This window comes from Anoplophora glabripennis, unplaced genomic scaffold (assembly GCF_000390285.2).
Source record: "Anoplophora glabripennis isolate ALB-LARVAE unplaced genomic scaffold, Agla_2.0 scaffold69, whole genome shotgun sequence".
Taxonomy (NCBI): Eukaryota; Metazoa; Arthropoda; class Insecta; order Coleoptera; family Cerambycidae; genus Anoplophora; species Anoplophora glabripennis.
This window is the reverse complement of record NW_019416383.1, coordinates 1,258,539-1,277,039: the sequence shown is the minus strand read 5'-3', so window position 1 is coordinate 1,277,039 and position 18,501 is coordinate 1,258,539. Positions and strand designations below refer to the sequence as shown.

Genomic DNA, 18,501 nt, shown 5'->3' with positions numbered 1-18,501 from the left:
AAAATAAACAAAATAACCTTATATGACATGGGTCCTAAACTCAACCATTTCCGAGAAGAAAATTATCATAATCTCCAAATTGATGTACAAAAGTTCGATTAATTAAGAAATATTGACATAAGTGCGTGCATAAAATACAATAAAATACAGTGTTTATCAATTTTTTTAACTTCTTTATGCTTAATTCTAAAAAATAATTAGCGTTGTAATAAATTTATTTCGATTAAATTCATATCGAGCAATGTGACAACGGCGCGGCGGATAACATGAGGTACTATGCTGCCCAGCATTACTCAATTCAGTTGGTATCTGGAACTGGACCGTGTCTGAGTGTTTTTTGCGTACTACTATTTCCTTTTCGTGAGGTGTTTTCCAGCGAGTGCGCGAAAATTGGATTCGAAGGTGTCGTGCGTGCATTAAAAATGGTGGTGGACATTTTAAGCATATGTTGTAGTTTGTTTTGTACTTGTGCATTTAAAAATTACTGAATTTTGCTTTTTGGTAAGTACCTAAATTATTTTTAATACGTATGATTATTTGGATGACGTGAATATTTGGGTAGTTTAAATACATATTTTTCAAATTCATAATTTGATTAAAATTTAAGTTCCTGTTTTATGAGATCCATATTTACTAAAATTCGAGCTAAAATTTAAGCACAACACTATCTTCGTACTACAAAATCGATACATTTTATTTTATTTATTTAAAAACTGGAAAACAATTAATGTCTTGAAATTTACTAAATGTTTCACAATAGTTGTTTACATTTTTGGTATTCCATAGCACAAGTCTGCCGCATGCACACATGGTCTGCATCAGCTGTGTAGCGTTAGGTTAAGCGCTGTTATCACGTTGTAATGAAACTCCCCAATATTAATACTCGCTTACAACTTTTTTGTTCATTTATGATTACTCTATCTCGTGCTGAAGTAATTGCAATCAAACTTCTTACATCCTGTATTAAAATATCAGAAGTTATAATAAACATAAACAATCTATAAAATTATTGGACGAGAATATTTTCTTTCAATAAAATATACTTTTTATAGTCGAGGTTGTGATACGGAATTACTAATTCATTATATATAACAAGTTTTTCTATTTAATCTATTATTAAGTTTGAAAGCAAGCCATAAGCCCCATTTGTGATAAAAAACTGAGTGGTTACAAAGAACAAACTTTTAAAATTACAGAAGGTAGATATTTGATTAAAGAACTATAGTCAAACAATATTTTTCTTGCAGCAAATCAATGCAGAGTTAATTATATACTGCAATTCAAAAACGTGTGTATACAGGTATATAAGGAAGAAAATCCACCCAAATGATTATATTTTCATAGACAGGCTTTCGAAATGTATGAAATAAGTAAAGAAAAGTCGTTTTACTCAAGCTTAACAATTTTAAGGTATACCTATGCCATACCAAGTGCAACAGAAAAATCAGGACTGACATGGTTTCGATTTATATTTATTGTTATTAGATTGGCAAGTTTATTAAATTTTGTTATTTTGCCATGTCTTCATTTGATTTCAACAGTAAGAGGTAAGACCTGGAATTGTCAATTTTTAACTAAACTCCTTTATTGCAAAATCAAGATATAAATACAAAAGTGATTCATTTTCCTGTGTCCAGATTTAAAACGCTTGTTGCACTTTTGTTTTCAGCCAAGACTGGGGTGGATATAAGTGAAGATCTCTCGACTATGTTCGGTGCTTTTGGATTCATCACAAATGCCGTTACATTCTTAATTTTATACGAGAAATGGTCGCAATTTTTTATCGATGTAGAAGATTGTAACAGGTTTGAAATTCCAGAAGGAATTGAGGAGCGAAAAAAGAAATTGAACTTGTATTCACTTTTATACGCTTTATATGCAATATGTGGAGTTCTAATCTATGGAGTCATCGCTTCTTCTGAAACGTCTTACTGTAAGAGAATGAACGAGGAACATGGATTGAGCGAGACCTGCGGCATGTTCACACCAATTGTGTTGCCGTTTGATGGATCCAATGTCTATATTCGATCAATTATTTTTGGTATTCAGATGCTGTTAGGTATGTTCACTTTACCTTCGACTGCTCTGATTAGTTTCTTATTGTACGAGGGAGTTGAAACTCTAATACTTCATATAACACAGCTCAAGAAGAGTTTTATCGAGGTTTTTGACGTCGCAAGTAACGCAGAGCGAAAGAAACGGCTTAGATTCTGCGTATATTACCATATCAATATACTAAGGTGAGTTTGTAGAAATTATAAACTTCTGCAAAAAATGAAGGGAGCAAAAAAATTTTTCGAATTTTTAGTGATTTTTCAGAATGCTGTATCTCAGTTAAAAATGATCGTATCAAGGTTTTAAAAAAAGAATTTTAAAGCGCCGAATGTCTAGTTTCCAGATTTCTTAGCTCAAAATTTTTAGGAGCGACAGTCATCGCGAAATTCTAAGAAACAAGACGAAATATTTTTTTTTTCAATTTTTTGCGTTTTTTTCTCGGTCCACGGGCTTGGAAAAATTTTTTACACAAAAATCATGATATGGACTTGATAGCCTGTTCATTCAGCTTTAATTTCTTTTTTTAAATTTTTCTCTACGTTAATTTGACCCGGAGATATTCGACTACGAATACAAAAGCATCCTTTTGGCTTTAACCATCGATATCTCAGCAACTAATGATCAGACAGAAAATTGACGGGCAGTTTCGAAATCTCGAATAAATTTCCTACAAGGCTATGTAGCGTTCTTGGAAGAAAAAAATTTTCTTTCATCCTCGACATTAACTTGAAAAAAGTGAAAAAAAGTGACTTTTTGACTTGTTTTGCTAAGTCGACCGCATCTTTGCTAATATCGATGGAGAGTCTAATGCTTGTACGAATTTTTACACCTCGATGTACCCCCAAAAGCTCCGTAAATGGGCAGATCGATCTATCGAACGGTTTTTCCGGACCGCTTAATCAAAATTTCAGAAAAATTTAAAGGAGCAAAATTTACATTTCTGAGCACCCTGTAACGTTCGTAAAAATGAAAAATTTGATTTTTTTTCAATTCTTTCACAATTGGGCATTTTTTGCTCATTGAATTTGAAAAAAATAATAATTTTTGAATAAAAAAACTTTTTTTTTAATTTTTGAAAATTTTTTGAAAATTTACTCTTCTTTATTTTTTAACAACTCAAGATAAAAATATTGAGTCATTTTTGAAGCGATGTACTCTTTCCGTACCGTAATTTCCTTTATTTTGAATTAACGAAATTGATTAAAAGTTGATAAATAAAATAAAAATGATAAATGCCGTCTAGGCATGACAAAAATTAAAAAAATTGAAGTCTACAAAAACTTTTGATTAATTTTTTTCACTAGAATTACAAAAAATATTGTTAGTTTTGAGAAAAACTGTTGGTTGGTTCCTTTGAATCAAAGATAGAGTTTAAAAAAAAACTGTTTTTTTCACACTTGTTAGCTTCGTAAGAAAGTTTAGGATAATACGCACTATTTTTTCGCAGATCGAGGACTACACCAATCTTGGGGGTATCAACTTTTAATCAATTTCGTTAATTCAAAATAAAGGAAATTACGGTACGGAAAGAGTACATCGCTTCAAAAATGACTCAATATTTTTATCTTGAGTTGTTAAAAAATAAAGAAGAGTAAATTTTCAAAAAATTTTTATAAATTAAAAAAATTTTTTTTTTTTCAAATTCAATGAGCAAAAAATGCCCAATTGTGAAAGAATTGAAAAAAAATCAAATTTTTCATTTTTACGAACGTTACAGGGTGCTCAGAAATGTAAATTTTGCTCCTTTAAATTTTTCTGAAATTTTGATTAAGCGGTCCGGAAAAACCGTTCGATAGATCGATCTGCCCATTTACGGAGCTTTTGGGGGTACATCGAGGTGTAAAAATTCGTACAAGCATTAGACTCTCCATCGATATTAGCAAAGATGCGGTCGACTTAGCAAAACAAGTCAAAAAGTCACTTTTTTTCACTTTTTTCAAGTTAATGTCGAGGATGAAAGAAAATTTTTTTCTTCCAAGAACGCTACATAGCCTTGTAGGAGATTTATTCGAGATTTCGAAACTGCCCGTCAATTTTCTGTCTGATCATTAGTTGCTGAGATATCGATGGTTAAATCCAAAAGGATGCTTTTGTATTCGTAGTCGAATATCTCCGGCGCAAATTAACGTAGAGAAAAATTTAAAAAAAGAAATTAAAGCTGAATGAACAAGCTATCATGTCCATGTCATGATCTTTGTGTAAAAAATTTTTCCAAGCCCGTGGGCCGAAAAAAAAAACGCAAAAAATTGAAAAAAAACATTTTTTAGTCTTATTTCTTAGAATTTCGCGATGACTGTCGTTCCTAAAAATTTTGAGCCGAGAAATCTGGAAACTAGACATTCGGCGCTTTAAAATGCTTTTTTTAAAACCTTGATACGACCATTTTTAATTGAGATACAGCATTCTGAAGTATCACTAAAAATTCGAAAAAATTTTTTGCTCCCTTAATTTTTTGCAGAAGTTTACTTAGTATCTGGGATAATTTTAAAAAGTATCACGAAATTTTTGACCTGGTTTTTGAGATTAGGAAATTCCTGTGACTCGATAACTTAATTCTGACACCGGATTCGTGATCAGGAGGCAAAAATACTACAGATAACATGTTGCATGAAAAGTACTGACAACTTTTTTTTTTGGCTGTGTAATTAGGTCTTTGTACGGTGCTTATTTTTGTACCGATGACACAAACAGACTGTCACTTCATACGCAACAACTCCTCTTCTATTCGTCCCTACGAATAAAGAGAATTATTTAATCATAAATTCGTCCAAATATCATGAAATTTTGACAGTACGATAGTGAAGCATCTACATTTCCAACGCCTGTAATTGCCAATAGATGACCTTACTAGAAATACTTATTTTTGAAAAGTCGTTAGTGGAGTCAAGATAGATTTTGACTTCGCGAAAATTACGGGAAGAGAGAACTTTTTATTTTTCGCTTTGTAAAGTTGTCAGAAACAACATTTAAAAAGTTACCAACTGTAGAGTGTACGCTAAATTATTTATTTAACAAATTAGTTGCAAAATTACAGTTTTTGCAAAATATATAAAAAAATTTCATTTAAAAATAAAAATTATCTGCGCCATTCGAAAGAACAGGAAATTTTACATAAAAAATGTACACAGTTTTTTTCGAAAATGCGAATTGAAGGCTGTACAATTTTTTTTTAACGTACGAAAAATGAGACGGGCGGTCCCCAAGTATAGCTCTCGAAGAGCGCGCGGCCCCGAGCGCGCTACACTAAATTTGTTATAACTTTTGATCTAATTGATCAAATAGACCTCACAAAAATTTAAATGAAAGAAGAGTCATCCGACTATCAATATTTTATGTTTTTAAACTTGAGAAAAAAATGTATATAGTACGTATACAAAGTCATTCTATAATTTTGTACAACAATAATAAAATAGCTGTCATTCTTTTAATTTTTAAAATAAATGTTTGTTAACTTTCATAGATTACTCTTCAAATGACGATTGTAACAGTGAGCGATATGGAAAAAATCTTAAAAATTTAATTTGAAAAATATTGAGCCCAACATATTCAATAATTTTAAAAAATCACAAATTTGACTTTTTAGGCCATACTTTATAAATAAAAACTATAGTTGTAAATGTGATATTGAAACTTTATGAGAGCACTTTTTAAAGCTTAAAATCTCTACTTTAAGATGGTGCATTTTATTTTTCTTAAAAAATTGAAATAAAAAATAACAAAAAATTAAAATATTTCATGAAAAATCCGTGAAATTTATTGTTAAATTTAATGTACAAAATTATTTTTTTTTTGTTTAATAAACCATCAAAGAATTAAGTTAAGACCTTAGAGAAAGTAAATCCAGCGAAAAATATTTTTTTTATTTATAGTAATAAGTGGAAAATTGTTATAACAGTAAAAAATAACGTTTTTTGATGAATTGATTTAATATTCATTTTTAAAACATATATTCTGTATCTGAAATTGTGAATATAAATTCTCTTATTGATGTAGTATGTATGTATATACAGGGTGATCCATTAACAGTATCGAGCGGCTGTATATAGAAAACTAGACGTGCTACGATTATGGGGTAAAAAATCTATTAACAAATACGACCAAAAGAAATCGATTTAAAATATTTTCAAGTTTGTAACTTCACAGCTAGGGGGCGTAACTGCTATAGTGTTACAGAAAATTGTCGGTTTTTCGAAATTTCGCTTATATAACCTAAGTTGCAAATACATTTTTTAGATACACTGTTACAGCCTTCACAAGTTTTATTTGAGGCAGGTGTTACGTGCTTAATAGCTCTGTACACTGCTACAACTATAAGGTACTCAGAAGATGCAGCTAAATTACATTTTTTAAGAGTTTATTACCAAGTCCATATTTGGCTTGGTAATAAATTACAAGCAGAACATTGGGGCTGGAAACGAGATCGGTTATGTATGACTTCAATTATCATGACTCAAAATCCAGCGCCCAATGAACTGCTAAAAATGATCTTTTGTGGGTGCAAATCTGGCTGTGGCAACGATTGCGGCTGCAGGAAAGCAGGGTTGATTTGCACTGCAGCATACCCTTCCTGTGCTGGCATTGATTGCTTTAATTGCCCAGTTATTTTTGAAAAAGAGCAAGAACTCGATGAGATTTAAAAATTAATTATTTTGTAATAATTTTTTTAAAAAATAAAACATATTTTCAATAAAAACCTCTTTAGCCATTTATAATTTTCATTTTTCGAACCTCTATATTACAAATATGAGCGATAATTGTTAAATAAATTGTTTAAAATAGTCGGCCATATTGGATCAGCCATTTTGAATTTTCATTTTTTGACAGCATATTCTTGTTTAGCGACGTCAAAAACCCCTATGCTGTTAATTTGAAAGAATTCGATTTAAAATTAAATGTTCTTAAAAAAATTATTTATTATTATTTAAACAATTAAAAAACAATTAGCGTACACAAATAAGTTTATAACTTTTTTCTAATACTTATCTCCAATTAATTTCAAAAGGTTTTAGGAAAATCCATGCTTCCCATAATTATTTCGAAATAATGCATAATTTTAAGCTATCTTGACTCCACTACCTGTTTACTTTGGAACGCTCTTTGTATAACATCCTTGTAGTTTGTGTCAGCGTCTAAGTACTTTGGGAAAATATACGTCCGGTTTCCTATGTATGGCATGTGCACTGGTGTTTGGATGTATTGGAAATCTTATACTAAAGGTGGGTATTTTGTAATTCTTTTTGCAAAAGCTTCAGTAATAATTGTTATGTACAAATTTATATGTATAATAGACTAATTAGTACACTGGTTTAATTTTTATAATAAACTATGGAAAACCTTATGGTATTCGTTGTTAATTTTACAAAAATCACATTGTTTACATTACAAAATGTCTCTATTTTTTCCAAAAATCACCTTCACAGTCAATTTTATTAAATAATGAATTTTTAAATATTTTGTATATTTGATAACTTTTCTTTAATTCGAGACATTGTAACTATACACAAATAAATTTTTGTCATTTCGCAGTCTAAACCAATTGCAGGAATAAGTTATCTGCTGGAGTATGTTTTCGCTTTATTTCTACTTTGCCACGGAGGACAGAGGCTACTAGATGAGGTATGATATTTTTATGCAAATTGATGAAATGCTGCATTCCCATTTTATTCAGATGTTTATAGGGTTCTGGAAGCGAATGGGCCATACTTCAAGAATAGTTTCTTTTAATGAAAATAAACCGATTTAGACCAAATTACCTTAGGATAATTTTGCTTTGCTTTTTTATTTATTCATTTGCAGTTAAGTTAAATTAACAGAACTTTTATAAAAACTTCAATCACATAGTTACAAAAAAGTTGAGAAATATGTTTACATACAAGACATACAAAAAAAATTTAATAAATTTGTTGAATAGTAGTTGTTTTTAATATAATTCCCTCAGCTTTTCAGATATTTAAATGAAAATTGGTAAAGGGGAGTGTTTTTGGGGTAGCTGGGGTTTTACCTAAAATCATTTCTAATCATAAAAGTCTCTAAAAATACCTGAAACAGTATATACAGTGTGTCCCGTTTTTCAGGTTAACACCTCTGAAAATGTGAGAAGGCTGTGGATTTTCCGCAATCAAATTTGGGATATGGGTATTTTGATGGGTGTTGAACAGCCTGGTAATATTATCTTTTTGATAAAAAAATTTCTAATACCACTTTCTGGAAAAACGACCCTTTTAAAAAATCGTAGTAGGCCAGGCTTTTGTCACATCAATAAAATGATTAGTAGAATATAACCTCCTTTCAGGGTACTATTTATTTGTAAAAAAATTGGTTTCCGAAAAGTCCACAGCCTTCTCACATTTCCAGAGGTGTTAACCTGAAAAACGGGATACACTGTAGATTGTTACAAATTCGCCTCTCACTACAGGGATCTCGGAAACGCTATGAGGTACGAAGTAGCTTAAATGGGGGCAAAGTTACATAATCAAGGGATCAACATTATGCCTCTAAAAAATCAAGGCTAACATGATTAGTTTTCGAAATATTTGAAAAAAAAAAACGAAATTTTGAAAATACGTATTTGTTTCATTTCCAGGGTCGTATTTAAAAAAATGAAGTTGATGATGGTCCTGGAGAGACGAAACGTTACATATAAAAATTCATTCGATAGAGGGCAAAAAGTTGTCATGAGAAAGTGTTATTCTTTTTTCAGTAGGTATCATCTCAAACAAGGCTGAAATGAAACAAAAACGAATTTCCAAAATTTCGGATTTTTCAAATATTTCGAAAACTAATCACGTTAGCCTTGATTTTTTAGAGGCATAATGTTGGTCCCCTCATTATGCAACTTTGCCCCCATTTAAGCTACTTCGTATCTCTTATCGTTTCCGAGATCCCTGTAGTGAGAAGTGAATTTGTAACAGCCTTTATGTATAATTTTTTATTATATTTTTCATTGGCAGTAGTTTTCAGAAAATGCTTACCAAGATAGAACCTTTTCCTTGGAGACCAGGAAAACTATAATTACAGGCTTATATTTCATAGGCGTTGATTTTCGAAGGCAAATTAATTTATATCGAAAAAATTTTCAAAAGTACAAATTTATTCAAAAGGAGAAATTTAATTAGCTACAATACTGCTGAATAGTCGACTAGTTTTACATTTATCTGAAATGACAAATAAGGCAAACATTGTAAAATGAAATTATTATTTTTTATTATTTTTATTTAACTCTCAAAGTTACGAATTGAAAAATGTGTCTCTTACGTCTGTAAAATGTAAAATTCTTCTCGATTAGATCGGGTACACATGTTTTGACTATAGTCATCATCAATGACTTGATCAGAAGAACCTTTGTTTTTGGCTTTTCTTTGGACGTTCGTTCGGAACATCGTTTGGAATAGTATGGACAAAATTATAGTGTATGTCATTTTGGTAATGAATATTTTCTAATATCGCATATAGCGTTACATAGCTAATATATCAAGAAAGTTTTGCGGTAATATGAAGTGCATGGTTGATAGTAAAGCCAATGCTTCATTTTGTCGTGGTTACACGACTACATTTATAAATAAAGTTACTTTACGTGAAATACCTGCGTTTTTCAAAAACCTCTACCAACAAATAAAAGGCAAAACAACAATTTCTGGTATTCTTAGATATCTACTAATCAAATTTCATTGGACTCTCTGAAAAAAACAAGGAAGTCATTTTAAGACAATCAATTAAAACAATTTTAAGGAGGCAATATTGCATATGGCCTATTCGTTTCTGGTCTTGATATTATATGAATATACTTCCATTTTTTTTCCTGTAGACACTGTCGGTTGCCGACGTCATATATGACACAAAATGGTACGACGGCGATGTGCAGATAATGAGGGACATACGTTTTATTCTAGCTAGATCTCAGATACCAGTTATGATAGGAGCATTGCCATTGGGATGCATGAATTATGCTTTATTTCTGATGGTGTGATGTTTAATACGGGCTAGTTTTTATGAGTAACAAGCTTCTTTTTAGATAATGAAGACCTCCTACTCGTATCTCACCTTGTTAACTCAGAATACTTAGAAGAAGAAATAAATTGTCTATCAAAATATGATAATATATCTATTAGCAATAACTAGAGAGTACTTTTGCACACTATGGAGATTGTACTACAAAATCACCAGAGGGATTCTTATTTTGTAGTGGAAAATCACCCTTTCACAAAATAAATGGGAAAATTATTATTTTGCATTTAATTTGTATACTAATCTTTTTGTTTTTCCAAGTTTTACTTACGTAAACACTACGAATATTAATACCATTTTATTATAAAAATATTTCGGAAGGCTTTGCAAGATTAAGTGCTTAATAATATTAATGCATTATTATCAGTAAATAAATTATATGTAATAGAAAAATATATATGTATATGGAATTAATAAATTGCTGCTAATAAATAAGAGAAATGACTGTATTATTGCCCCCATGCTCTTAGAGTTACTATGTAATTTTTCATTTTGTATTATTATACGTGGAGATGCTGGTATAATCAATTACGTACTATTAAAAACAACTCGGTTTTTAATTAAAAATAATCGATAAAATGTAACTTTACATTTATAAAAGGAGAAACTAGTTTTTGCTTACAGAACGTAGATTCAAAATTACAATAGACGATATTGTACTTTGTACAATTAACCTACAATTACTATACAGGGTGTCCGGAAAGGTCATGTCAAAAATGAAGGGGTATACAGGGTCAAAATAGATGTAGTACTTCATAAAAAAAATGTTTCTATCGGGATTCGTTGTGGAGTTATTCGCCTTCAAAGAAATAAGTTTGTAACTTCTTAGTCGTTACCATGACAACAATGAAATTTGGGCAATATTCCTCTATTCAATATGCCTAGATTATACAGGAGCAAACGAAATTATTCATTTAAATTTATACATCTTTGACAGCGTTGCCAAATTTGATATTTTTCTTTCATAGTTCGATTCCTCTCTCTATTGCTAAAAAAAAGGTAAACCGTACATCAGTCAATATCTTGTACCGTTTTTGAGAAAATCGAATTTTATTAACAACACACATTTATTGTATCAAAAATGTGATACTAACATTTATAGTTTAAACAAAATCTTTCAGTGTAAACTCTGTCACAACCTTCTGTTTCAAATCGATATTTTTTTAAATTATTAATCTTTGGTCATCCATATATTTTTACTAGTCTTTAATTAAATTTGAAAGAATTGTGCGATTGTAAATTAAAGTTAGCAATATACTATGAAATTATAGACAAAGTATGTCAGATTAAAGAACAAACGTATTGATCATAAAAAATTGTTGCTGTAAAAATCCCAGCAAAGTACATGGTTTAAACTAATCGGTACATATTTCAATATATTCATTCAAAATGTATGGGCTAAGATATGTGCATCAAAGTAGGTAGATATACAGTATGTAATAGCCCAATGGAATAAAAACCTTAGACACGTCGGTTTTGGATTGTGGAATAACATCCTACAACATAAAAATTTCATCCCTAAATTAACCCTCCTTCGAGTGGCAGTTGCAACCCCTAAATTTTTAAATGGGAAATTGCGATACCTCATTTGAAAGGTATTTTCATTCTCTACTCAATAATGTTATGGTTTTCATATTTATTGCAAAAGTTAGCTGTAGCAAATTTAAAAAAAATTAGGAGATGTTCAAAATGAGTTTCTTGAACGTATTGGCAGCACCCTAATCGTAAATAAACAACGTTTTCCAACATCTGAAGCGTGATCGACCTAACCTCAACAGTTATTTTTCTTCTCAAGTCAGCTATACCGCGTGGCTTAGTTTTGCATACCATACTTTTCACATATCCCCATAGAAAGAAATATCTAAGGGTGTAAGATCGTGAGAACGTGCTGACCATCCTAGCGATCCTCGTCTCCCTGTCCACCGATTTGGAAATGTTAAGTCGAAATATTGCCGAAAATTCGGTAATGTGGTGGTGCTCCATCCTGCTGGCACAATATCATATCGGCTGGAAGTCGTGGGTCTGCTTTAGCAGGATATAAGTTTGCCACCAAAGTAGACACAACATTATTTTGGAGCAGAAGTAAATAATTATCTCCATTCAACATGGTCTCCAATTATCCCCGCCCAAACATTAACCATTTTACGATTTTCGTATGTAATTCTATCATCCAGGGAAGATTTTCATTAGCCCAGCAACAGTTTTGATGATTAACATGGCCATGAAGAGGAAAAGTGGACTCATTAGAAAACAAAACATTGTTGGATAACATTGTTATCTAACTTTTGCATCATTTGTTTACAAAAATATGCTTCTGAGTTGGGGTTTATAGGGACGCATTTTATTTTCATTTAATACGCTTTTAATCGAGGAACGGGAAACATTCAATGCAGAAGCTGCTTGTTGACTTGAACTATGTAGGTTTTCTTCAAACCCAAGTAATACATCCAATTTGATACCGTTGTTCATATCATTGCAAACGTTTTTTTTATCTGCCGTAAATATCCATTTTCGAGAAACTGCTTTTCAATTTTGCTAATAGTACCTAGAGATATTGGCGGCAAATCACGAAATTTTTCTTCAAATAGGCGAGCAGTTCTATAGTAGGATCATATTCGATGCAATGTAATAAATCATTGCCTGTCAAGGGAATCAGTGCAACACGTTTTAGGGGGTTTTGGAAATTGAATAATTTCTTTATGCATTATGGATTAATAGTTATATATTTATGAAAGACAAAATGAAAAACAAAGGCATCTCCTTCGCACATTGGGCGGCAGGGCAACAATACATTTATTACTCCCTTCATCCTCCCTCATATGACTTGTGTCTTGTGTTTGTTGCGGCGGCGCGCGTGCCGGCCCGGCGTGGTCAGTTTCATTTCGGTTGTATTGGTGCTGCGTGTTTCTCGTTCGCGATATTTGTGAGGTTATAACTGTTAAAGTGCAATTATATTTTGTTCGGGCTGTATGTGTGTTTCGCGTTATTATTTGAGAATTTGTGAGTGAAATCATATTTCTTGTGCTCCGTAACAAAAGTGTTTTTAGTGTTTTATTTAGTGCTGTGTGTGTGTTTCGGGCTGTTGTTTGTGAATCGTGAATACTATTATATTTTCTGTGCTAGTGAAGTGAAGATTTTTGTATTATTATTGCTCTGATGTTGTTATATGGAGAAATGGAGGCGGTGCCTGGAAGTTCGCAAGCCGGATGTACTGCTGTGGGTACAAAAAAAATCTGTATTAAGTTACAGAGAAAAAACGATAATATTAAATGTTTATAACACTTTAGAAAAGGATCATCTCATGAAAAAAAAATCATCTGATGAAGACTGGTTTGGTGGAAATGTGTTCTAGATATACTGGAGTAAGCGAATCATCTGTTTTCAAAATGTTAAGAGAGAAGAAAAGTGAAGGAGACGTTAAGAAACCTAAAAAGGGGGTGGAAAGAAGAAATTAATATTAAATGAAGATGAGAAAAATGCAGTTTGGCGTACAGTACATAAATCATAGAATTTATATTTTGTTTACAATTTGTTAATATTTCTTGTTTGATAGAAAAATAACTTATTTTGTTGAGATTGGTAGAGAATTGTTGTTAGTGTTTTCATTTGATAGAATCATATCATAGGATTTATATTTTGATTTCATTCTGTAAATATTTATAGTATATCTGTTATACAAGGTTTTTACTTTGAAACTTCGTTCTCCTTATAAAAAAAGAATCGTAATGGGGTGCGATGAAGGGATCAGTTCACGTATGGAACCCTGTTTCTACAAAAATCCATTTATTCTCATAAACTATTTGTTTTAATTGTAATTTATTATAAATCCAATTCGTTATTTAAATTCCACATATGTACTACATTTCACCTCTGTACGCGCCACTGTTTATTGTTCCCTGCTTTACGATCAAGCTCGCCAGGTTAGTATTTGACGTATAACCGACCACTTCGTACACTCGATGCACCTGGCCGACTACAGCTAGTACCAGAACACAGTGCGTATGCGCGGTATTTCAGTTTTTATATTCAATTTCATTTTAAATTTGAAATGGTTCATCTTACGCCTCCTAAAAATGATGACACGATTTTCCTTTGATAAAAGGCCGACAATTTTTTGCTCTACTTTGCATCGAATACGATCCTACTATAGGTCTATGATCGCATTCTATCTCCGTAACCAAACTTATTATATGTATAATTGTTATTTTATGCATTTCTGTAAAATAAACGATGTTTAGGAATTGCAGTAAGCAAAAGTCAAACAATACGCAAAACACTGACAACTATTTATTGCTTCAATTAAATAGCAAGTAGCTACGGCGTTTTCAATAAACATGCCTATGAAGAATTTTGATAAGTTTCTATGTCTTCTTTTTAGTTGATAATGTTGAATTTGTTCTTGCTAGCCTGCAAAGACAAAACGATGCAAGTTTTTATGTTTTTGTTTGTTGTAACGAATTTGGCCAAGCAAGCGATTAATTTTTGGAATAAATATTAAAACCATAAAATTTTTGAACAGAGAATGAACAGATATTTCAAATGAGGTATCACAAGCCCCTACTTCTATATAAATATTTGTGGGTTGCAACTGCCATTCGAAAGGGGTTGAAATTAGGAACGAAATGTTTATTTTGCAGTATGTCATTTCAAAATCCAAAATTGACGTGTCTCGGCATTTTTTATAAATATGCACAATAATTGAGAGGCTGAATTTATTCCGTTTGGCTATTCCATACTGAATATGTATAATGTAAACTTTCAGATACTGTCAATAAACAGTCATTATGTGTGTTTTCAGACATTGCCAATAACTGACGTAATCTACGACTCAAGACGGCATGAGGGTGATGCGAAAATAATGAGGGACGCGAGGTTCATGCTCGACAAAAGTCAGAGACCCATTACAATGAATGCTTTACCTATAGGAGTGTTGAATTATTCATTATTTCTTATGGTGAATGATTTAGTTGTTTAGTTAAATTTATATTATTAATTTTTACCTCCTTTACCTACTTTACCTTGCTGAGTCAAAATACACAGAAGAAAATCCAAGATGGAGCACTTTTTTAGTATACAATAGTATATTAAACAGCTGTCTTACATTAGTCAGTTCAGAAGGTTCAATTAGTCATTTTAATTGAAAATGTATATCTGTATTCATGTGCACAAATTTATAAAATAATAATAAAAAAAACAAAAGATGTTCAAAAAATGTAATTTTATGAATCATTTTGCATTTTTCCTTTTGGCGAATTAATTTGAAATATGATAGGTAATGGTAAACATTAAATTTCGTAATCATTGTAAATGTAACTTCAAATGATATAAACATTTTACATTTGATGGTTGTAGTCAATATGCCTAAAATTCAATTTCAAAAGTGGTGTCTGAAAGAAAATAATTAAAATGTTCTGGCATCAAAAATTGCCCGTGTTAATAATAGGTATTCGACAACAACGTTTTCTTGCTATAGAATATAGACGCTGTATATATTGAACTCATTTGAATAAATGTGTTCGTAATCAATTACTTACTGTCTCCTCAAACAACTCAATTTAATTGGAAGTACAGTCGGTAATAACAATTTTCATATGTACATTTCCATAGCTAAGTTAAAGTAATTTCAGTTCTTCGCCTGGCAACATGATTCTCTTCAAAATTCGAAAGCACTTTCCAAAACAGATATATTCAACATTTTTCCCACTATACCTTGTAAGTACTTTCTTTGGATTGACACCTCTTGGTACCAAAAATAAGAATGGAAAAAGAGAAATAATTTATTCAAAATTTGCGGTAGCGAGATCAGTAATTTTTGCTATCTTGTATACTTTGGTCGTTTGTTATATTCTGTATACGTTTGATGCTATTACTAGTGTACTATGCACAATACGATTCTATCAAGACCTGTTTTCTGCCCTGCTGTATCTCTGTGAAATCATAGTAGGATGTGTGTTTGCGAAAAAGGTTGCAGAGATTTTTAGGAACATTGATAAAACCGATGATATGCTGCGTGGGTTGAAGATTTGCATTTCGTACAAGTGAGTAAAGTTTTATTTACTATCTTTGTTTTATAGATATATGTATATGGAGAGTAGTAAACATAATTTATGAATTTTTAGACGATACGAAGTGCGAATCACTAATTTGGAGTAAACTCAATGTCAAACACAAAATTGTTTAAAAATATTGTTCAGACACGTCTATGCGCACGGTTTTATAAAAAAAAAATATATATGCAGGATATCCCAATAAGAGATATGACAAAAAGAAACTATAACTTTTCAGAATTGAGTTTTATCAAAAAAATCAGGTAAAAGTTGTAGAATATCAAGAAATCAATATCCTAGTGACTTGGGTTTGACCTTGACCTTAGGTTTCAAGGTCAAACTAATGTAAACTTGAAAATTTTGAATGAACATTCTATTTTTGTGCCAGAAGAGAGCTACTATTAAGTTCAAAAATGGGGTCAAAAAAATTTTCAAATTTTTCCTGTTAAGTCCTTGTAGGTTATTAGAGGTCAAATTTATTTTTCTTTGAATAACTCGACAAAAATGTTTTAAGCAAAATTTTTAGGATTTTGAATGAAATTTTATGGCGACTTTAAATTTAACCTTCACCACAAGTCGCAGTCAAATTAAGGTCAACTTAATATTAAATAAATTGCGCTATTTTTTATACCAGTAACCAATACAGCGTCAAATTTTATGTCAGAATCTGGGACCAAAAAATTTTTCATATGTCCTTGCAAATCATCTGAAGGTCAAACTCATATTTCACAAAAAATAATAGGTACAAAAGTAGTAGAATTTAATAGACGTTTTCAACTAAAACTTTCGAAAACTTTAATGATTTTAACTTTAAAAGAGCTAATTTTCCGACCTTGTATGAAGATATTGCTAATACTAATTGGCGCTTTCTTAGAGAGCATGGAGATCCAAATAACGCAGTCGAGTCATTTAATAATAAGTTGAAGGACATATTTTATGATAATATTCCCATGAAAAAACCTACAACGAAATCTTACCCTCCTTGGTTTATTGGTCATATTATTTATAATATTAAACAAAAGCACTCATGTTGGCGAAGGTATAAAAAGTTTAATAACGATGATGATTTGAATGCATCTAAACGTCTTAGATCACAGATAAAATTTGATATTAGATTAGCACATGAAGCCTATTCTTCACAATATTGAATTTAATATAAAATCAAATCCAAGGAAATTCTCGACTTATTTTAATTCCCAATTTAATTTAGCACCTCTTCCTCACATACTGAAATATAATGATGACTTAATTGACGATCCCCAATTGATAGCTAATAGTTTTGCTGACTATTTTTCCCAATCCTTTACGGTACCAAGCATGATAATTAATAATTCTATCTTTTCATCAGCATCATCAAATATTTCTATTAGTCAAACTGATATTATTAATGCCATTAAAATAATTAAACCTACTATGACTATGGGCTCAGACTTAGTTCCTTCATTCTTGGTTAAAGATTGTGCTACTGCTCTGGCGGAACCACTTGCGTTTGTTTTTAACTTAATCCTTAATTCATGTTATTTTCCCGATCTTTGGAAACTGTCCAGAATATGCTCTATTTATAAAAAAGGTGAAAAACTTGAACTTACCAATTATAGGCCTATTAGTATTATCTGTAATTTTGCCAAGGTCTTGGAAATTATTCTTCATAACTTCATTTACAGTCGGGTTTCAAATACAATATCGATTGAACAACATGGATTCATAAAGAACAGATCAACGGTTACTAACTTGGTCACAAAATGTCAATACATAGCTGAAAAGCTTGACAGTCAGAGTCAAGTGGATGTTGTATATACTGACTTCTCTAAAGCGTTCGACAGACTCGACCACGGAATTTTATTGGATAAATTAACAGCGTTTGATCTCAGCATCTAACCAATGATTAATTTGTTAAAGTCGTATCTGCAGAATAGATACCAATTTGTTCAATTCCGGGGGTATAAATCTGAAAAGTTTCAGCAGAGGTCGGGTGTACCACAAGGATCTATTTTGGGCCCGTTATTGTTCGTAATGTTTATTAACGACATAATTGCGAATGTTAATTGGGTACACTGTTTGTTGTATGCTGATGATCTGAAATTATTCACAGAAATTACATCTGAATCTGATTGTGCTCTACTTCAAAAAGCAATAAATATGGTAGCTGTTTGGTGCAACCAAAATAAATTACCTCTAAATGCAGAAAAATGTAATGTAATGTCTTTTACACGTAAAATTAACTACATCAAATATAACTATAACATTGATAGTTCTATGTTGCAAAGGCCTCAGTACATAAAAGATCTTGGTGTTGTTTTCGATGCTAAATTAAATTTTATAAAACACATTGACATAGTTGCATCATCTGCTTATAAATCTTTAGGTATTATTATACGTTCTTCTCAAGGATTCC

The 18,501-nt window shown here is 31.2% G+C and overlaps 2 protein-coding genes across 2 annotated transcripts in view; both read left to right on the top strand.

Annotated features, from left to right (window-relative positions):
* Positions 1-1,357: 1,357 nt before the first annotated feature.
* On the top strand, positions 1,358-10,156 carry LOC108917076 (odorant receptor 13a-like). Its single transcript, XM_018723510.2, has 6 exons — positions 1,358-1,547; positions 1,670-2,240; positions 7,172-7,271; positions 7,582-7,671; positions 9,860-10,015; positions 10,067-10,156. The coding sequence occupies exons 1-6, from the start codon at positions 1,358-1,360 to the stop codon at positions 10,115-10,117; spliced, it is 1,158 nt and encodes a 385-aa protein (XP_018579026.2). The 3' UTR covers positions 10,118-10,156.
* Positions 10,157-13,225: 3,069 nt separating this feature from the next.
* The window catches only part of LOC108917039 (putative gustatory receptor 28a), an 11,506-nt gene continuing 6,230 nt past the window's right edge, over positions 13,226-18,501 (top strand). Inside the window, exons 1-2 of the mRNA XM_018723465.1 lie at positions 13,226-13,275; positions 15,933-16,097. Coding sequence (XP_018578981.1) covers positions 13,226-13,275; positions 15,933-16,097 — 215 coding nt within the window. The remainder of the gene's footprint in view (positions 13,276-15,932; positions 16,098-18,501) is intronic.